Source organism: Bombina bombina, chromosome 3 (genome assembly GCF_027579735.1).
Source record: "Bombina bombina isolate aBomBom1 chromosome 3, aBomBom1.pri, whole genome shotgun sequence".
NCBI lineage: Eukaryota > Metazoa > Chordata > Amphibia > Anura > Bombinatoridae > Bombina > Bombina bombina.
In genome coordinates, this window is record NC_069501.1 from 644,022,546 (window position 1) to 644,045,368 (window position 22,823).

At 38.7% G+C, this 22,823-nt stretch overlaps 1 protein-coding gene across 2 annotated transcripts in view; it reads left to right on the plus strand.

Moving 5' to 3' along the window:
- Window positions 1-22,823, plus strand: part of USP32 (ubiquitin specific peptidase 32) — a 653,327-nt gene that overhangs the window by 578,865 nt on the left and 51,639 nt on the right. For both annotated transcript variants that reach the window (XM_053707352.1, XM_053707353.1), the window contains exons 26-28: window positions 3,293-3,504; window positions 16,515-16,699; window positions 16,846-16,932. In XM_053707352.1, the coding sequence (XP_053563327.1) occupies window positions 3,293-3,504; window positions 16,515-16,699; window positions 16,846-16,932 (484 nt within the window). The remainder of the gene's footprint in view (window positions 1-3,292; window positions 3,505-16,514; window positions 16,700-16,845; window positions 16,933-22,823) is intronic.

Here is a 22,823-nt window from a genome sequence, read left to right on the forward strand (position 1 = left end):
AGCATCTTTCCAAAGAAATCTGAGAAATTTCCGATGGGAAAAATGTATAGGGACTGTTAAATAAGCATCTGTTAGATCTAATCTTACTTACCAATCCTTGTAAGACAATCTCTCAAAAGATGAATACCTTCCATCTTGAAGTGGTTGTACGATAGGAAAGCATTCAGATTTCTCAGATTTATCACTGGACGAAGAGAACCGTCTTTCTTTTTCACAAAGAACATGTTGCTGAGAAAAGAGTTTAACGTGTCTGGAGCTAATTCTATAGCTTGTTTTAAATGGAGATTGGAGATCTCTAGATCTAGTAAATTTGCATCTGTTTTTGCAAAAACGATGGGATTTGGAATTTGAGCTTGAAAGGGTAAATAGAATAAATATACAAAACGAAACTTAGACAAAAAATATAATAAGACAAAACGTAAATGACATAACAATTAAATAAATGCAACTTTTAATACACAACATTTTTCAAATGAGCTAGCAAAGATAATACTTAAAGGGACATTAAACACTTTGAGATGGTAATATAAAATGATAAATTGTATATATAAAAACAACTCTGCACTATACTTTCATTATTTATTTTGTCCTCTTTGCCTGTAATTCCATTCTGAAATTGTGAGATTTTCAGTTCCTGTTAGAAATGGAAGTGCAGAACACTGTTAAATCCAGCACAACCATTGGCTGCACACTCTAATGACCTATTTATAACGGTCCCTAATTGGCCACAGTAGAGAAGGTAACACAAGTTACAACATGGCAGCTCCCAGTGTTTTATAGATACTAAAACTTTACACTTATTTTGTCACTTTTTAAACAACTAATGAAACTTTAAAAAATACATCTACATGTTAGTCATGGACTAATCATTTCTTTGAATGCATCATTCTATCTAGCATGTATTTACTGTTTAATGTCCCTTTAACTTTGAGAGCAGCAAAAGAAAAGAGGCAGTTGGGATTGTGTGTGGACTGTTTATAACATCTGGAACTGTGCTGATTAGTCTGTTTTGAATATCAACTTCCAATGTGTTTTTTCATTGGTCATTGTTTTTATTTCCATTCTTTCTATGTTATATGTTTAATGTATTATGTTACTTTGAATGGCTGTGGAGTAGTAAAGGAAAAGGCTTATGCAAAATATAAGTCTTTGTCCTTGTAATAAAATCATTTAGTGATTGTTTTCATTAGTTTTAACCTGATAATCATTAAATCATTGTAATGATGTATGTTTATTGATTTGCTTTATTCAAATATTGCTTATTATTTCCAATAATTCTTTTAATAAACTAAGTTTGTTTATTGATCTGGTCTCAGTTTAATTAATAGACAAATCAGAACTAAAAGGTTTTATATATATATATATATATATATATATATATATATTATCCTTTGCTACTGATATAATTCAGAATGTTATTAAATTGCACACATTGCCCCTGCAAAGTTGGTAACCGCTATTATATATATAATGAGTTACATTATCAGAATGATATAGAGGTTCCATAATATTTATTGTGTCTAAACACATAATACACTTTGCGCGTACACTACTGAAATAATAATATTATTTATGATAATAATAATAATAAGGATAATATTCACAACAGGAAAGTTATTTGTCAGTAAGAAGAAAGGAGAAATTAGAAAACAGAAAACTTGGAAATAGCACAGAGATTAGTAAAGACCAGGTTAATTAAGTTGCCTTCACAGTGAGTTGGAGATGTTGTCCACTAGGACAGGGTAAAAGAAGTGGTAAGAGATAGAAGTTTAGAGGAAGAACTCATGTTAGGACTGTCAGTTGGTATGTTGAAATCACCTAAGATAAGGGAAGGGATGTTACAAGAGAGAACATGTACAGTGGAAAAGGGGAGATTAGCATGAACTTTAAAAGATGAGATAGAAAGGGATAGGCATGGAGGAATGCAGTGGAAGGTACAGTATGGAGACAGAAGAATGCCTTCTCCTCCTCCTTATCTGTCTCCTCCCTTGGGAGTGTGACTGAAGTGTAAGCCACCATAGGACAGAGAGGCTACAGCAGTTGTAATAGAGGAGGGGAGCCAAGTTTGTGTAACTGTTAACAGTTTGTGAGCATGAAGTTTATAGGTCATGAATAGAAAGAAGTGAGCTTGTTGCATATAGAGCATGGTTCCAAAGGGCAGAACAAAATTGTGGGGTAGTATTGGAAGTGCAGTTAATTAGATTGAGATGGCTACATAGACTAGATTTGGGAGATGTTATTTGTGGTAGTTCGTGGAAAGAGACAAAGGATGGACCTGGGTTAGACGAATCTTCTGCAAGCAGAAGGAAGATGGAAAGGCTAAGATGTGTCTAAGCTTTATATTTATTTATATACAGTGGGTATGTGTGTATATGTCTATATATATATATATATATATATATATATATATATATATATATATATATATATATATAAACGTTAAATCATGCAGGACTGTTTTGTTGCACAATTGGTTGCATTAGAGCCTCCCAGGCCATGAACAAGGACAGACAGGTTCCCGGGTATATTGTCCACCTGCAGTTTGATAAATAGAGCCCTATGACATTAGCTTACTTTTTTTGTAAATTTGTCAAAGCACTCACCTAATTTTAACATTGTATACCTAGTTTTTAGTTTTCTCCTTTTATGTGAACAAAAACATTTTGTATATCATACATGACCGTTAACAGCAAATGTATTTAATTTAAATCACCAAAATCTTTCACACAATCTTTTGTACATTGATGCTAATAATTTATCTAAAAAATAGGTCCCCTAATTTATTATTTTGTCATGTGAGCACTTCATATTCAGCTCAGTGTTTTTTTGTATCCCCATCCTATAGCATTCCAGTCCATTACATTTACCACTATATTAATTAGCTAAATCACATGAATTACAAATACAATATAACAAGAAAATCCTGCTTTTCATATCCAAAAATATAAAAAATGGAATTTATATGAAATAAAATTATAAGGAACCAAACACTCTTTGCTTCTAATGCACTGCAACATACCCCATAACAGGGTCTTGTAAATTTCCAAAACACAGTTTGTCTTTGTCTATCTGAGTGTGATAAACCCATTTAAAATAAGTAATATGTTGCCTGTTCTTAGAAGCTGTCATTTATTATAAATGAAATCGTTAATGTGGCTCCATCTGCTATCTACCCTTTTATTAGCTCTGCTGAGTCTATGAAATGCTTGGCCAAAGAGGTTTAAGCTATAAGCCATATTAATAGAGAAGCAGTGCTAAGTAGATTACAATGAGCTTGTTCTTTAATTTGCAGATTCTAACACAGTGCCATCATCAAACGGAACACAAAGTCTCATCTCAAATGGAGGACTGAGTCGACCACCAATAATACCTAATGGAATGCCAAACACTGTAGTGCCATGTGGAACAGAAAAGAATATAGGAAATTGTGTACTTAATGGTCATGTTACTGTTCATCCAGATGGCCCGTTTATTGGGTACATTATTGCAATCCACAGAAAAATGGTAAGAATGGAAGACAGATTTCTTTAGGCCCTTCTAAACGCAGCCATAGCTCAATAAATGAAGTATAAATGTTAATAAAAGCACTTTCTCTTGTAAGGTGTATCCAGTCCACGGATCATCCATTACTTGTGGGATATTCTCCTTCCCAACAGGAAGCTGCAAGAGGATCACCCACAGCAGAGCTGTCTATATAACTCCTCCCCTAACTGCCACTACCAGTCATTCTCTTGCAGCTCTCGACAAGTAAGGAAGTAGCTAGAGAGATGTGGTGTTTTTTATTTAGTTTATCTTCAATCAAAAGTTTGTTATTTTCAAATGGTACCGGAGTTGTACTATTTTAGCCTCAGGCAGAAAATAGAAGAAGAGTCTGCCTGTGGTCTTTGATGATCTTAGCAGGTTGTATCTAAGATCCATTGCTGTTCTCACACATAACTGAAGAGAGAGATAACTTCAGCTGGGGGAATGGCGTGCAGGGTCTCCTGCTATGAGGTATGTGCAGTTTAAATTTTTCTAGAGAAAAAATATGCTAGAAAATGCTGTTAATACCGGAGTTATTTAAGGTAAGCCTGATTACAGTGATTTAATAACGACTTGTATCATGCTTGCTGTAAAAGGTAATATTCTTATTACTTTCTCACATTACTGAAAAATAAAACGTTTGCTGGAAAGTGTTTTAAACGTTTTTTTATACATATTGATGATAAAACTTTATTGGGGCCCAGTTTTTTCCACATGGCTGGCTAGATTTTGCCTAGGGTTAGTTTTGTTAGGCCCTCTCACTGTGAATACAGTGTGGGAAGGGCCTATTTTCGCGTCTAAATGCGCATCAGATTTTGCAGCTTGAGACATCCAGTTATCCCTGAAGGAGTCTCCTGAACACTTAGGACCTCTCTGAGGGGTTTTTGTGCCTTTCAAAATCGTTATATGGGCAGGTAGGGCCACACCAGAGCTGTGGCAGTTTGTTGTGACTGTTTAAAAACGTTTATATCGTTTTTTTGATCCGGTTTTGAAACTAAGGGGTTACTCATCCATTTGCAAGTGGGTGCAATGCTCTGTTAATCTATTATACACACTGTAAAAATTTCGTAAGATTTACTGCTTTTTATCACTGTTTTTCAATTTCTGACAAAATTTGTTTCTCTTAAAGGCACAGTACCGTTTTTATTTTTTGCTTGTTTACATTTATCAAAGTGTTTTCCAAGCTTGCTGGTCTCATTGCTAGTCTGTTTAAACATGTCTGACATAGAGGAAACTCCTTGTTCATTATGTTTAGAAGCCATTGTGGAACCCCCTCTTAGAATGTGTACCAAATGTACTGATTTTACTTTAAGTTATAAAGATCATATTCTGTCTTTAAAATATTTATCACCAGAAGAAACTGACAAGGGGGAAGTTATGCCGACTAACTCGCCCCACGTGTCAGAACCTTTGACTCCCGCTCTAGAGGCGCCAAGTACATCTAGCGCGCCAATGGCGTTTACTTTACAAGACATGGCGGCAGTTATGGATCATACCCTTACAGCGGTATTGTCCAAACTACCAGGGTTACAAGGAAAGTGAGACAGCTCTGGGACTAGAAAAAATACAGAGCACTCTGACGCTTTAGTAGCTATGTCTGATATCCCCTCACAATATGCAGAAGCTGAGGCAGGAGAGCTTCTTTCTGTGGGTGATTTTTCTGACTCAGGGAAGATGCTTCAACCTGATTCTGATATGTCTACATTTAAATTTAAGCTTGAACACCTCCGCGTGTTGCTCAGGGAGGTTTTAGCTACTCTGGATGACTGTGACACCATTATAGTGCCAGAGAAATTGTGTAGATTGGATAAATACTATGCAGTGCCTGTTTACACTGATGTTTTTCCAATACCTAAAAGGTTTTCAGAAATTATTACTAAGGAATGGGATAGACCAGGTGTACCGTTCTCTCCCCCTCCTATTTTTAAGAAAATGTTTCCAATAGATGCCTCTACACGGGACTTATGGCAAACAGTCCCTAAGGTGGAGGGAGCAGTATCTACCCTAGCTAAGCGTACAACTATCCCCGTCGAGGACAGTTCAGCTTTCCTAGATCCAATGGATAAAAAGTTAGAGGGTTACCTTAAGAAAATGTTTATTCAACAAGGTTTTATTCTCCAGCCTCTTGCATGCATTGCCCCGGTCACTGCTGCTGCGGCCTTCTGGTTTGAGTCTCTGGAAGAGGCCTTACAGGTAGAAACTCCATTGGATGATATACTTGACAAGCTTAAAGCGCTTAAGCTAGCCAATTAATTTTTTTCTGACGCCGTTGTTCATTTAACCAAACTAATGGCTAAGAACTCAGGTTTTGCTATTCAGGCGCGTAGGGCGCTATGGCTTAAATCCTGGTCAGCTGACATTACTTCAAAGTCTAAGCTTCTCAACATTCCCTTCAAGGGGCAGACCCTATTCGGGCCTGGACTGAAGGAGATCATTTCTGATATTACTGGAGGGAAAGGTCATGCCCTTCCTCAGGATAGGTCTAATAAATTAAGGACCAAACAAACTAATTTTCGTGCCTTTCAAAACTTTAAGATGAGCGCGGCATCAACTTCCTCTAATGCAAAACAAGAGGGAAATTTTGCCCAGTCCAAGCCGGTCTGGAGACCTAACCAGGCCTGGAACAAAGGTAAGCAGGCCAAGAAGCCTGCTGCTGCCTCTAAGACAGCATGAAAGATCAGCCCCCGATCCGGTAACGGATCTAGTAGGGGGCAGACTTTCTCTCTTCGCCCAGGCTTGGGCAAGAGATGTCCAGGATCCCTGGGCGTTGGAAATTGTGTCCCAGGGATATCTTCTGGACTTCAAAGCTTCTTCCCCAAAAGGAAGATTACACCTCTCACAATTATCTGCTGACCAGATAAAGAGAGAGGCATTCTTACATTGTGTTCAAGACCTCCAGGTTATGGGAGTGATCCACCCAGTTCCAAAGGAGGAACAGGGGCAAGGCTTCTATTCATATCTCTTTGTGGTTCCCAAGAAAGAGGGAACCTTCAGACCAATCTTAGATCTCAAGATCCTAAACAAATTTCTCAGGGTCCCATCTTTCAAGATGGAGACTATTCGAACCATCCTACCTATGATCCAGGAGGGTCAATACATGACTACCGTGGACTTAAAGGATGCTTATCTTCACATTCCGATACACAAAGATCATCATCGGTTTCTCAGGTCGCCTTCCTAGACGGGCATTACCAGTTTGTGGCTCTTCCCTTTGGGTTAGCTACGGCACCAAGAATCTTTACAAAGGTTCTGGGGTCACTTCTGGCGGTCCTAAGACCACGGGGCATAGCAGTAGCCCCTTACTTAGACGACATTCTGATACAGGCGTCGAATTTCCAAATTGCCAAGTCCCATACGGACATTGTTCTGGCATTCCTGAGGTCTCATGGGTGGAAAGTGAACGAAAAAAAGAGTTCTCTATCCCCTCTCACAAGAGTTTCCTTCCTGGGAACTCTGATAGATTCTGTAGAAATGAGGATTTACCTGACAGAGGACAGGTTGTCAAAACTTCTAAATTCCTGCCGTGTTCTTTATTATACTTCTCGCCCTTCGGTGGCTCAGTGTATGGAAGTAATCGGCTTAATGGTAGCGGCAATGGACATAGTTCCGTTTGCCGCCTACATCTCAGACCGCTGCAACTCTGTATGCTCAGTCAGTGGAATGGGGATTACACAGATTTGTCCCCTCTACTAAATATGGATCAAGAGACCAGGGATTCTCTTCTCTGGTGGCTATCTCGGGTCCATCTGTCCAAAGGTATGACCTTCCGCAGGCCAGATTGGACAATAGTAACAACAGATGCCAGCCTTCTGGGCTGGGGTGCAGTCTGGAACTCTCTGAAGGCTCAGGGGTCGTGGACTCAGGAGGAGGCACTCCTTCCAATAAACATTCTGGAACTAAGAGCGATATTCAATGCTCTTCAGGCTTGGCCTCAGCTAGCGGCAGTGATATTCATCAGATTTCAGTCGGACAACATTACGACTGTAGCTTACATCAACCATCAAGGGGGAACAAGGAGTTCCCTAGCGATGTTGGAGTTTTCAAAGATAATTCAATGGGCAGAGATTCACTCTTGCCATCTATCAGCTATCCATATCCCAGGAGTAGAGAACTGGGAGGCAGATTTTCTAAGTCGACAGACTTCTCATCCGGGGGAGTGGGAGCTCCATCCGGAGGTGTTTGCACAGTTGATTCAACGTTGGGGCAAACCAGAACTGGATCTCATGGCGTCTCGCCAGAACACCAAGCTTCCTTGTTACGGATCCAGGTCCAGGGATCCCAAGGCAGCGCTGATAGATGCTCTAGCAGCGCCTTGGTTCTTCAACCTGGCTTATGTGTTTCCACCGTTTCCTCTGCTCCCTCGTCTGATTGCCAAGATCAAACAGGAGAGGGCATCTGTAATTTTGATAGCACCTGCGTGGCCAAGCAGGACTTGGTATGCAGATCTGGTGGACATGTCATCCTTTCCACCATGGACTCTGCCTCTGAGACAGGACCTTCTACTTCAGGGTCCTTTCAACCATCCAAATCTAATTTCTCTGCGGCTGACTGCTTGGAGATTGAACGCTTGATTTTATCAAAGCGTGGTTTCTCCGAGTCGGTCATTGATACCTTAATACAGGCGCAAAAGCATGTCACCAGGAAAATCTATCATAAGATATGGTGTAAATATCTTCATTGGTGTGAATCCATGGGTTACTCATGGAGTAAGGTCAGGATTCCTAGGATATTATCTTTTCTCCAAGAAGGATTGGAGATGGGTTTGTCAGCTAGTTCCTTAAAGGGACAGATTTCTGCTCTGTCTATTCTTTTGCACAAACGTCTGGCTGAGGTTCCAGACGTGCAGGCGTTTTGTCAGGCTTTAGTCAGAATTAAGCCTGTGTTTAAACCTGGTGCTCCGCCTTGGAGTTTAAATTTAGTTCTTAAGGTTCTTCAAGGGGTTCCGTTTGAACCTTTGCATTCCATAGATATTAAGCTCTTATCCTGGAAGGTTCTGTTTTTAGTAGCTATCTCCTCGGCTCGAAGAGTTTCGGAGTTAACGGCTTTACAGTGTGATTCCCCTTATCTAATTTTTCATGCAGATAAGGTAGTGTTACGTACCGAACCTGGTTTTTTATCTAAGGTGGTATCTAATAAAAATATCAATCAGGAGATTGTTGTACCGTCACTGTGTCCTAATCCTTCTTCAAAGAAGGAATGTCTTTTACACAATCTTGACGTGGTTCGTCCTTTAAAGTGTTATTTACAAGCTACTAAAGATTTTCGTCAAACATCTGCATTGTTTGTTGTCTACTCTGGACAGAGGAGAGGCCAAAAGGCTTCGGCAACCTCTCTTTCTTTTTGGCTAAGGAGTATAATACGCTTAGCTTATGAGACTGCTGGCCAGCAGCCTCCTGAAAGGATTACAGCTCATTCTACTAGAGCGGTAGCTTCCACATGGGCTTTTAAAAATGAGGCTTCTGTTGAACAGATTTGTTAGGCGGCGACTTGGTCTTCGCTTCATACTTTTTTAAAATTCTACAAATTTGATACTTTTGCTTCTTCGGAGGCTATTTTTGGGAGAAAGGTCTTACAGGCAGTGGTGCCTTCCGTTTAAGCGCCTGCCTTGTCCCTCCCTTCATCCGTGTCCTATAGCTTTGGTATTGGTATCCCACAAGTAATGGATGATCCGTGGACTGGATACACCTTACAAGAGAAAACAAAATTTATGCTTGCCTGATGAATTTATTTCTCTTGTGGTGTATCCAGTCCACGGCCCGCCCTGTCATTTTAAGGCAGGTGTTTTTTATTTTTAAACTACAGTCACCACTGCACCCTATAGTTTCTCTTTTCTCTTGCTTGTCTTCTGTCGAATGACTGGTAGTGGCAGTTAGGGGAGGAGCCATATAGATAGCTCTGCTGTGGGTGATCCTCTTGCAGCTTCCTGTTGGGAAGGAGAATATCCCACAAGTAATGGATGATCCGTGGACTGGATACACCACAAGAGAAATAAATTTATCAGGTAAGCATAAATTTTGTTTTTGTGTACCGATGGACAATATATAGTCTGTTCACTAAAATTTGTCCAGAATAAAATGCCATTTATTGTGCTATGGTATTATGTTATTTATATTTCTCTATTGAACAGTATTCTTTTAATTTAAAGATAGTTTCTTTATAGGTTATCATCTAATGCAGTATCATACATTGATCCTAATAGATTTATCAAAAACAAAATCAACAACATGTTGATAATACATTGGTGGTTCTAATATTTTCCAGATGTATGAACAACAAATAACTAATATGCCTGATAAATAAAGGAACATAGCACATAAATATGTTGTATTTAAAACAACAATAACTTTATTTTACCAGATTTTGCAAACTAATCTTATATTGTTACTATAATGATATTGGACATAAATCAGTGTGCTAATATGTCATTAATAATGAACAAGGATTTAAAAAAAATAAAACAGAAACAAATGTGCATTATGCTTAATTATTTTCTTGCTGAAATCACCTAATTGTTAGTAAAGTACCATGGAAGGAAATAGAATCTGCTTACTTTCTCTTTAAGCAGTCCCTGGCTTGCATTTGGTTTTGTGTTAGCCCTGGTCTGAATTGTTCTGTCTTTAAAACAATCAGCAATCTTCTTTGTACTATATTTCAGTTACACATCTTTGGTTGTATCTGATTTCTGATCTGGATTCTCATATATCTAATCTGATAATCTCGCTTAAAATATATACAAAAAAACAATATATTTTAAGCAGTAAAATCTGAGGAAAGAGCAAAAAAGCAGTAGAAAACACTTTGCAGTTCAGCTCAGATTTGTGGGAGATTTCTCTTGTAAGATGTATCGAGTCCACGGATTCATCCATACTTGTGGGATATTCTCCTTCCCTACAGGAAGTGGCAAAGAGAGCACCCACAGCAGAGCTGTCTATATAGCTCCCCCCTTAGCTCCGCCCCCAGTCATTCTCTTTGCCTGCTTAACTGCTAGGAAGGGTAAAGTGAGTGTGGTCAAAGGTGCTAGGGTCCCTTTTGGCGGTTCTAAGACCGCGGTGTATAGCAGTGGCGCCTTATCTAGACGACATCTTAATTCAGGCGTCGACTTTCCAGCTAGCCAGGTCTCACACGGACATCGTGTTGGCTTTTCTGAGATCTCACGGATGGAAGGTGAACATAAAAAAGAGTTCTCTCGTCCCTCTCACAAGAGTTTCCTTCCTAGGGACTCTGATAGACTCGGTAGAAATGAAAATATTTCTGACGGAGGTCAGAAAATCAAAACTTTTAATCACTTGCCGAGCTCTTCATTCCATTCCTCGGCCATCAGTGGCTCAGTGTATGGAGGTAATCGGACTCATGGTAGCGGCAATGGACATAGTTCCTTATGCCCGCCTACACCTCAGACCACTGCAACTATGCATGATCAAACAGTGGAATGGGGATTATGCAGATTTATCTCCTCAACTGCATCTGGACCAAGAGACCAGAGATTCTCTTCTCTGGTGGTTGTCTCAGGACCACCTGTCTCAGGGAATGTGTTTCCGCAGGCCAGAGTGGCTCATAGTAACGACAGATGCCAGCCTGCTGGGCTGGGGTGCAGTCTGGAAATCCCTGAAAGCACAGGGCTTATGGTCTCGGGAGGAATCTCTCCTCCCGATAAACATTCTAGAACTGAGAGCGATATTCAATGCACTTCAGGCATGGCCTCAGCTAGCTGCGGCCAAATTCATCAGATTTCAGTTGGACAACATCACAACTGTAGCCTATATCAATCATCAAGGAGGAACACTGAGTTCTCTAGCGATGATGGAGGTAACCAAAATAATCCGATGGGCGGAGGATCACTCTTGCCATCTCTCACCAATCCATATCCCACGGGTAGAGAACTGGGAGGCGGATTTCCTAAGTCGTCATCCGGGGGAGTGGGAGCTCCATCCGGATGTATTTGCCCAGCTGACTCAGCTATGGGGCACACCAGAATTGGATCTGATGGCGTCCCGACAGAACGCCAAACTTCCTTGTTACGGGTCCAGGTCCCGGGATCCCCAGGCGGTACTGATAGATGCTCTAGCAGTGCCCTGGTCCTTCAATCTGGCTTATGTATTTCCACCGTTTCCTCTCCTCCCACGTCTGGTTGCCAGAATCAAGCTGGAGTGATTCTGATAGCGCCTGCGTGGCCACGCAGGACTTGGTATGCAGACCTGGTGGACATGTCATCTGTTCCACTGTGGACTCTGCCAATGAAGTAGGACCTTCTAATCCAAGGTCCATTCAAGCATCCAAATCTAATTTCTCTGCATCTGACTGTTTGGAGATTGAACGCCTGATTCTATCAAAGCGTGGTTTCTCTGAGTTGGTCATTGATACCCTGATTCAGGCTAGAAAGCCTGTCACCAGGAAAATCTATCATAAGATTTGGCGCAGATATCTTTGTTGGTGTGAATCCAAGGGTTACTCATGGAGTAAGATTAGGATTCCTAGAATTTTGTCCTTTCTCCAAGAAGGATTGGAGAAGGGATTATCAGCTAGTTCCTTAAAAGGACAAATATCTGCTTTGTCTATTCTTTTACACAAACATCTGGCAGATGTCCCAGACGTTCAAGCGTTTAGTCAGGCCTTGGTCAGGATCAAGCCTGTATTTAAACCTGTTGCTCCACAATGGAGCCTAAACTTGGTTCTATCTTGGAAAGTTTTGTTTTTAGTAGCTATCTCTTCGGCTCGAAGTGTTTCTGAGTTATCTGCTTTACAGTGTGACTCACCTTACCTTGTTTTCCATGCAGATAAGGTGGTTTTGCGTACCAAACCTGGGTTTCTTCCTAAGGTTGTTTCTAATAGGAATATCAATCAGGAGATTGTTGCTCCTTCTCTGTGTCTTAATCCTTCATCAAAGAAGGAACGTCTGTTGCACAATCTTGATGTGGTTCGTGCTTTAAAGTTCTACTTACAAGCAACTAAAGATTTCCATCAAACATCTTCATTGTTTGTTGTTTATTCTGGTAAACGGAGAGGTCAAAAGTCTACGGCTACCTCTCTTTCCTTTTGACTGAAAAGCATCATCCGTTTGGCTTATGAGACTGCTGGCCAGCAGCCTCCAGAAAGAATTACTGCTCATTCTACTAGAGCAGTGGCTTCCACATGGGCTTTTAAAAATGAGGCTTCTGTTGAACAGATTTGTAAGGCGGCGACTTGGTCTTCGCTTCATACTTTTTCCAAATTTTCCAAATTCGATACTTTTGCTTCTTCGGAGGCTATTTTTGGGAGAAAGGTTTTACAAGCAGTGGTGCCTTCCGTTTAGGGTACCTGTCTTGTCCCTCTCTTCATCCGTGTCCTAATGCTTTGGTATTGGTATCCCACAAGTATGGATGAATCCATGGACTCGATATATCTTACAAGAGAAAACAGAATTTATGCTTACCTGATAAATTTCTTTCTCTTGTGATGTATCAAGTCCACGGCCCGCCCTGTCTGTTTAAGACAGGTAGTATATTTTTAATTAAAAAACTTCAGTCACCACTGCACCCTATAGTTTCTCCTTTTTCTTCCTAGCCTTCGGTCGAATGACTGGGGGGCGGAGCTAAGGGAGGAGCTATATAGACAGCTCTGCTGTGGGTGCTCTCTTTGCCACTTCCTGTAGTGAAGGAGAATATCCCACAAGTATGGATGAATCCGTGGACTCGATACATCACAAGAGAAAGAAATTTATCAGGTAAGCATAAATTCTGTTTTTCTTCGCTTTTAGTATTTTGGTCTCTGGTATCAGTTTTTCCTCTTGGTGTACTGAAACTTTGCAACAGAAATTGCAACCAAGTGTAATATTTAAAATTAAATATTTGTCTTATCTCACCTTATTAGTTAATTGTAAATACAAATGTTTACCACATTTATGTTTTCTACTAGGTAGGTCTAAACCATTGAAAACTATAGCCCCAGGAATCATCTGTTTTAGGCCTAGTTTCCATTGCTGTTGTAAACTATCTTAACTGGTGGTAACATATCTCTATATATCTCTATAGACTTTTATGTTGTTGCCACCAGTTTACAACAGCAATCGAAACTTCTGTAGGGCTGGTTAAAAGCAGTAATTTAATGTTGGATTAAGAAGCTTAGCTTGACTGTCACTATTTAGACAATGTTCATATACTGTGTTTGACCTTATGTTTGATACTGCCAGGCTATAACTTTGTTTACGTACATCATCACTTGGTCTAGTGTTTGCGCCAGCATTGCTGCTAAGGATGGAGGGTAGCATTACTCCAAAATGGTTCTCAGTAAATTACAAGAGCTCTAGTTGTACTGGGCTATATTGCAGATTTTTTGGTACCATGGAGGTATTTCGTTGTTTTGGAGAGGGGTTGAGAATTAATCAGTGAAGACTTTCTGGTCCCTTGGCATCTGCTTATTTCCTCAGTCAAAACATGAGATTTATTTAATCAGATGGTGAGAGTCCATGAGTCATCACATGTGGGAAATGCCCCTCCAGACCTCTAGAGGGAGTAAAAAAAAACAGTTTTAAATCCCTCCCACTTGCTGTGAATAATCAGTTATTTATTTTGCCTCCTTGATGGAGGGAAATAAAAGTTGCTGTGCTGATCTATTCATCGTTGAGAGCAGTTCTCTAACTGGTCTTAGACCCATTTCCCCCTCACAGTGCCTTGTCAGACAAAGGGTAGACAAAGAATTATCAGGCAGGCATTTAAAGATCCACCAATCCCCTGGTCTAAAATGTGCTGCTTCTTGTGGTTACCTCATTCTTCCCCAGGTGAAATGGGGATTTATCCACCAATCCCCTGAGTTATAGAATGTTGTTACTTGTTACGATCCTTGGCATTGTGCTTGCATTGGCTAATTAAATGGAAACAAGTTGATGCTGCTGAGGTACACATGATTTACATAGTCTGGGAACATATATTTACACAACGTACACATTATATTAGCAGTTTTATCTACTTTTGACCACTTTTTAAATTTCTGTTTATTGAGGTCACTGTCTCTCTGGAGTTACTTGTAGAACTTTACAGTCTTTTTCCTCACCTGCACTAAAATTCTAATTTTTTCTTTGGGTTCTTTAGAACTCAGCGATAGTGCAGGCATGCTAAAGGGACATTCCGGTCAAAATTGAAATGCACATGAATGCATTACATTTTTGGAATAGAAACATGTTTGCAATATACATGTATTGGCAAAAATGCTTCTAATAAAATTATCGCTGTTTTTCTCTGCACGTGCATGTGAAGAATTGATAGATATTCTCAGTGCACCAGAATTTTAAGTAGTATAGCTGCCCAGATTGCCAGTGGGGCTTGCATCATGTCAGCAACTAACAAACTGAGTACCTTAGGCTTTCTAAGTAAGTGCTGAGTTTAACATGCTGGTGCACAGTGCATACTTGAATACACTTTAAAAACCGTTAAAGCTTTTATTGGAAGCATTTTTGCTAATACATATATAGAAACTGAAATGCATGTGGATTCAAGTTTTGGCTGGAATATCCCTTAAGGGTTATCCTTTTTAGCGCACCTTCCTGTTTTAATCATTTCATGTTGCTGTGGTTCTGTAATGAGTTTAGTGTGTTGAGGGAAGTTTCAGCACTGGTCGAGATGGTGAGATCATATCAGAACTTTTTCTTCAATTGGGGCATAAATGTATTTAACTTTTTGTTGGCTAAACCTGTGTTACTTAAAAATAAGTCTTTACTTTTTCTTAAATTGGGGCATACATTTATTTAACCTTTTGTTGGCTGTTACTTAAAAAGAATCCTTTACTGTTTTGTTAGTTATTCTTTTGCTTATTTAACAGTACTTTATTACTTTGTTACTGTTTTCCATTTAAGGGATTATTCAGTTTTACATTGTGCCATTTCTGTTATTTCTTCCTTTCGGGGTTAACTGTGTGCTTCTTACTGCTTATTTGCTAAGATATTTTGGTACCTTTATTATGGAGCAAAGTAATGCATCTCAGGACTCTCTTCCATCAGCTGATCTTTTAGAAGCGAGATGCCTTGAAAAATTAACCCCTTCCAACTTGTATTTCCCTTTGAAAGGATTCTCAGGTGTGTACCTTATGTGCCGAGTCTTTCTAACCCTAAATATGGTTTTGCTATGCTGCCTTCTCTTCTGAAGTGTTCAAGGGTTTTCTGCCTTATCAAGGTTGCACCCCGGAGGGTTCTTCTGAACCTTCCCACTAAATCTATCTTAGTCTTATCACTTTGATGTGTATGCCTCTTCTGAGGCTGCTTTTGGCAGTAAAGTTCTGTAGGCTGTAGTGCCTGCCTTAACTGTTTGTCCCCCCCCCCCACCCCACCCACCATGTCATGGGGATCTTGTGGACTTCACTTAATGGGTATTCCCAAACATGATGACTCATGGATTCTCACCATCTGATGAAAGAAAACAAAATGTATGCTTGCCTTAATTAATTTAATTTATTGTGGTGAAAGTCTACAAGCTCTGACTTTTTTTTGTTGGTTCAGTTGGTGGTGGTACTTGTTTTGCACTTTTTTTGTCCCCTGCTTTGCGGTTTCCTTTAGCTATTTGTATGACTGATGATTCTGGGTAAGTCGGAGGGATTTAAAGCTCTGGTAGTTTGGGGTGTCTTTTTCTACCTCCTATTGGTCACAAGGGGATTTTCCCACATGTGATGATTTGTGAACCCTCACTATTATGAAAGAAATTAATTTATCAGATAAGCACAAATTTTGTTTTCTTTACATATTTACACAAAATTCAGCTACCCTGGGAACCAACATTATATTGAAAAAAAAAAACAAAAAAATAAATAAACAGCACTCCCTGTTAGTTTAACTTGAAATTTAAACAGATTTTGCATAACTTTTTTGCAGACTAAAACATATTTAGCATGTTTTATTGCTGACCTTTCATATATTTGTAGAGCAATGTTGAGTACTCTTTATCATTAAATGTAAAAAAAAATTACATTAGTTTTTTTTTTTAAACTTTTTACTGAGGAATTTTCTTTTGACATGTGTACTTTTCCTGTAGATGAGGACTGAGCTGTATTTCTTATCATCTCAAAAAAACCGGCCCAGCCTTTTTGGAATGCCCTTAATTGTTCCGTGCACTGTCCACACAAGAAAAAAGGACTTGTATGACGCAGTATGGATCCAGGTTTCCAGGCTTGCAAGTCCTCTTCCTCCGCAGGAAGCAAGTAATCATGCGCAAGACTGGTAAGTTAAATATAGGTTTATTCACATCAACAGCGCTCACTGGGTATCCAGTTTTGTGAATAGTTTGTGTCCTGTTAATAATAAGTACAAAACAAATAGTGCTTTTAGTTACATTCATTTATGTTTGTTTTGTATTTTACTTTCAGTGATGACAGTATGGGCTATCAATATCCTTTCACCTTGAGAGTGGTTCAGAAAGATGGTAATTCCTGTGCTTCATGCCCTTGGTACAGGTAAATATAAAAAGTCAGCATTGGTTGCTTTGGGTGATGTGCATGCTATAGACGGGATACTGATGGTATTCTGTGGGAAAGATCCCTCTACTGAAAGAAGCTTGGCGCTAGCTCATATTTTCCTATGATGTGCAGGCACTGTGCATAAGATTGAATGTCAGGTCCAAGGCAATCCCAGTCTCTGTATGTGCAGCAGTTGGCTCCAAGGACATATCAAAACAGCTAATTTTGGTAAAAATAAATAAATAAATATATCAAATCATCTTTAATAGCAATATATTGCAAGGTTATCATTATTTTGTTTGGCTTTATGAGCCCATTCTTTTTATACATTTGTGTCTGCCTTAGGTCCTAGCATTAACCCTCTATGGAGAGCTAATGCTCATCCAATCAGGGAATCTTTGCTACTTTTTTTTTATTTTTAATAAAGAAAGCATTTAAGTGAATAATATTCAATGTTTCGCTACCAACAAACTAGGAAAGATTGCATGAAGTTTGCAAAAGAGTAATCATACTGGGTATTTTTTGTTTTGTTTTTTAAATGTTTGTGAGCACATTTTTAGAATTTATGTAAATTAGAAAAAAAATATTCTATAGCTGTTTAAAATTTTAAGTTCTGAGTCATAAAATTCAATTTGGGGTTTTTATGTCCCTATAAAATTAACTTCTTATCTCAAATTTACCTGGTATGCTTTGTTGGAAAGCATATGTACGTATGCTCAGAAGCAACAATACACTACTAGGAGCTGGCTGATGGTTACACACATTTGTTTCTTGTAATTGGCTCACTAGATATGCTCAGCTATCTCCCAGTATTGCATTGCTGCTCTGGAGCTGACTTTAACTATGTGTTTAATACATATACAGTACAAGGGGTTTAAACACAGCTACATGAAGGAACACTTTTGCAAGTGGTGTTAAAACTCAACCAAATAATCCACTAAGTGCTGTATATAAGCAGTTTGGTCATGTATTTTTAGTGAACATGCTGTAAAATGCCTCCTTGGTACAAAGTTGAGGACGGATAAGCATGGCACAGGTGCTCCATGTACTCGGTCAAGCTAGTACCTAACTGCACTTAAAGGAAAACTGAGCCCAAATTTTTTTCTTTCATGATTCAGATAGAGCATGCAATTTTAAGCACCTTTCTAATTTACTCCTATTATCAAATGTTCTTCGTTCTCTTGCTATCTTTATTTGAAAAAGAAGGCACCTAAGCTAAGGAACCAGTCATTTTTTTAGTTCAGAACATGGACAGCACTTGTTTATTGGTGGGTGAATTTATCCACCAATCAGAAAGAACAACCTAGGTTGTTCACCAAAAACGGGCCAGCATCTAAACTTACATTCTTGCTTTTCAAATAAAGATACCAAGAGAATGAAGAACATTTGATAATAGGAGTAAATTAGAAAGTTGCTTAAAGGGACAGTCTAGTCCAAAATAAACTTTCATGATTCAGATAGAAAATGTAATTTTAAACAATTTTCCAATGTACTTTTATCACCAATTTTGCTTTGTTCTCTTGGTATTCTTAGTTGAAAGCTAAACCTAGGAGGTTCATATGCTAATTTCTCAGCCCTTGAAGGCCGCCTCTTCTCTCAGAGCATTTTGACAGTTTTCACCACTAGAGGGTGTTAGTCCATGTGTGTCATATAGATAACACTGTGCTCACGCAGGTGGAGTTCAGGTGAGCCAGTTTTGATTGGCTAAAATGGATGTATGTCAAAAGAAATGAAATAAGGGCACAGTTTGCAGAGGCTTAGATACAAGGTAATCACAGAGGTAAAAAGTGTATTAATATAACAATGTTGGTTTTGCAAAACTAGGGAATGGGTAATAAAGGGATTATCTATCTTTTTAAACAATAACAATACTGGTGTAGACTGTCCCTTTAAAATTGCATGCTTTATCTGAATCACAAAAGAAAAAATTTGGGTTCAGTGTCCCTTTAAGCAAACTCCGATATCATCGACAGGAGCACACCCATGATGCAGATTGCAGTGTTAAAAAAACCAACATGCAGCATTCTAAACTTGGCATGTTTTTAGTAGTTATTTAGGTCCCTTTAAAGTCTTCTCTTAGGCCACAGTGCTTTGCCTCTCTTGAGCCGGACACAAAGTGAAATAATGAGAAGTGGCATGGAGACGTAGCTGCCAATCAACAACTGTGTTCTGTTCAGAACCAGCTTGACACTGGCTCAGCAGCAGGAGATTAACTATGTGCATAACCACTTACTCTGGTTTAAACACGTTTACAGGGAAGTATTTGTGCAATAATAAAATGCAAACACATTTTATTTTTGTTTTTTATGTCCCTTTAAGAAAACACTTGCTAAAAATAATATGTTAAGATTTGTTTAATTGCCCTTTTGCTGTATCCTCATTCATTGTGTTTCATATTTGCTAAAGGAAAATTAAATTAATGCAAACTTACATCTGCTGTTTCTTCTAAGACTTACTGCTTTAAAAACACTATCAGCTAGATTACAAGTTATGCGCGCTATAGGGAAATTAACAAACGCAACAAATGAGCGCATCCATTGCAAGTTTTGAAAAACCCGGCTTGTGCATGCGATATGGTGCTATTAAGCTCCATACCACACAAAAAACAAGCGCCATTTTGACGTGCTCGTGCACGCTTTCCCCATAGACATCAATAGGGAGAGCGGGTCAGAAAAAAAGTCTTAACACCTGCGATCGCGGAAAGAAAAGCTCCATAACGCAGCCCCAAAAAACTAAAGTTTAAACCTAACACCCTAACATAAACCCGAGTCTAAACACCCCTAATCTGCTGCCCTCGACATCGCCGGCACCTACATAATGTTATTAACCCCTAATCTGCCACTCCCGATATCACTGCCACTATATTAAAGTTATTAACCCCTATTCCCCTGCACCCTAACATCGCCCCACTATAATAAATATATTAACCCCTATTCCGCCGCTCCCCGACATCACCGCAACTAAATAAAGCTATTAACCCCTAAACCTCTGGCCTCCCACATCACTACCACTAAATAAATCTAATAACCCCTAAACCGCCAGCCCCCCCACATTGCAAAAATCTAAATTAAACTATTAACCTCTACACCTACCCTTAATCCTAACGTAACCCTAAACCTAGCCGTAACCCTAAACCTAACACCCCCTAACTTTAACATAATTAAAATAGAGCTAAATTAAAGTTACAATTATTAACTAAATAATACCTATTTAAAACTAAATACATACTTACCTGTGAAATAAAACCTAAGCTAGCTACAATATAACCAATAGTTATATTGTAGCTAGTTTAGGTTTTATTTTTATTTCACAGGTAAGTTTGTATTTATTTTAACTAGGTAGACTAGTTAGTAAATAGTTATTAACTATTTACTAACTACCTAGTTAAAATAAATACAAACTTACCTGTCAAATAAAACCTAAGCTCCCTTACACTAAAACCTAAAATTACAAAAAAAAATAAAAAACACTAAAATCACAAAAAATAAAAAAACCTACCATTACAAAAAATACAACAACAAAATTATCCCAAAAAATAAAAATTGTTCCTATTCTAATACACTTTAAAAAAAACACCCCAAAATAAAAAGCCTAATCTAGAATAAACTACCAAGAACCCTTAAAAGGGCCTTTTGTAGGGCATTGCCCTAAATTTAACAGTTCTTTTGCTACAAAAACACCCCTAACAGTATACAAACCCCCACCCCCTGAAAAGGGCATTTGTATGGGCATTGCGCTTAAAAGGGCATTTAGCTCTTTTGCTGCCCAAGCCCTAATCTAAAAATAAAAACCCACCCCAAATCGAAAAAAAATACATTACACAAAATAATAAACAAATGATCAAAAATAATAAAAATTATTCCTATTCGAATACCCATTTAAAAAAAAAAAACACCACAAAATAAAAAACCTAATCTAGAATAAACTACCAATGGCCCTTAAAAGGGCCTTTTGTAGGGCATTGCCCTAAGTTAAACAGCTGTTTTACCTGTAAAAAAAAATACAAACACCTACTAACATTACAAACCTCCACCCCCCCCAAACCCACAAAATAAAAAAACTATATAAAAAACCTAAGTTACCCATTGCCCTGAAAAGGGCATTTGTATGGGCATTGCCCTTAAAATGGCATTTAGCTCTTTTGCTGCCCAACCCCTAATCTAAAATAAAAACCCACCCAAAAACCCCTTAAAAAAGCCTAACACTAACCCCCGAAGATCCACTTACAGTTTTAGAAGTCCCGCTTGAACGATACTCATCCAGACGGCCTCTTCAATTTTCATCCAGACAGCATCTTCTATCTTGATCCCGGCGGCGCAGAGCAGGTCCATCCTGAAGACATCCGGTGCGGAGCATCCTCTTCATACTGTCGCTGGCGTACACCGAATCTTCAATGCAAGGGAGCCGTTTCAAGATGGCGTCCCTCGCATTCCTATTGGCTGAAAAATTTGAATCGGCCAATAGGAATTAGAGCTGCTTAGATCCTATTGGCTGTTCAAATCAGCCAATAGAATTTAAGCAGCTCTCATTCAATTGGCTGATTCAAATTCAGTATACGGCAGCGACCGTATGAAGAGGTTGCTCCGCGCTGGATGTCTTCAGGATGGACCCGCTCCGCACCGCCGGGATCAGGAAAGAAGATGTCGCCTGGATGAAGACTTCTCACCGCTTGGGTGAGGACTTTGCTGCCGGGATGAAGATTGAAGAGGCCACCTTGATGAAGACTTCTCGCCGCCTGGATGAAGATCGTTTAAGCAAGACTTCAAAAACTGTAAGTGGATCTTCGCGGGTTAGTAATGAGCTTTTTGGGTGTTTGTTTTTTTTAGTTTAGGGTTTGGGCAGCAAAAGAGCTAAATGCCCTTTTAAGGGCAATGCCCATCCAAATGCCCTTTTCAGGGCAATGGGTAGCTTAGGTTTTTTTTAGAGTTATGTTTTTTTTGGGGGGGGGGGTTGGTTGGGTGGTGGGTTTTACTGTTGGGGGGGTCTTTGTATATTTTTTTTTTACAGGTAAAAGAGCTGTTTAACTTAGGGCAATGCCCTACAAAAGGCCCTTTTAAGGGCTATTGGTAGTTTATTGTAGGCTAAGGTTTTTTTTTTTAATTTTGGGTGGGCTTTTTTATTTTGATAGGGCTATTAGATTAGGTGTAATTTTTTTGTTTTGGATAATTTCGCTTGTTATTTTTTGTAATTTAGTCTTTTTTATTTTGTGTAATTAGATACTTTGTATTTTTTAGAGTAGTGTTAGAATTTTTTTAATGTGTAGTTTAGTTTAATTTAATTGGTAGTTTAATTTTAGTTTAATAATTATATTAGTTTAATTGTTAGTTTAAATTTAGTTTTTTTAATTTGACAGGTACATTTTAATTTAATTTAAACTAGGGAAATTGTAATTTCAATCTAAAGTTAGGGGGCGTTACATTTAGGGGTTAGTATTTTAATTTAGTTTATTGCGATGTGGGGAGCTTTCTGTTTAGGGGTTAATAGTTTATTTTAATATATTTCATTGTGGGGGGCTTGCGGTTTAGGGGTTAATAGGTTTATTATATTGGCGGCAGTGTAGGGCTTAATAACTTAAGTATAGTGGGGGGATGTGGGTGGACGGCAGATTAGGGGTTAATAATATTTGAGAGTAAAAAGAAATGCCAAGATACAGCGCTACACTACCCTCAGATGAGGGTTAGGTTGCTAAAGATGGTGTCCACGACTAGGAATGTGTATACATAAAGGTTAATATATAATATTGTGTTACACAAAGAATATATATAAAACCATGTGAAAAAGTACTTAAAAGGTAAAAGATTAAAAACAAAATATATATATATAGGATGTGATATTAAAATGTATTAAACAAACATTTTATTAACATAAACTGACAGTTAAAAATAGAT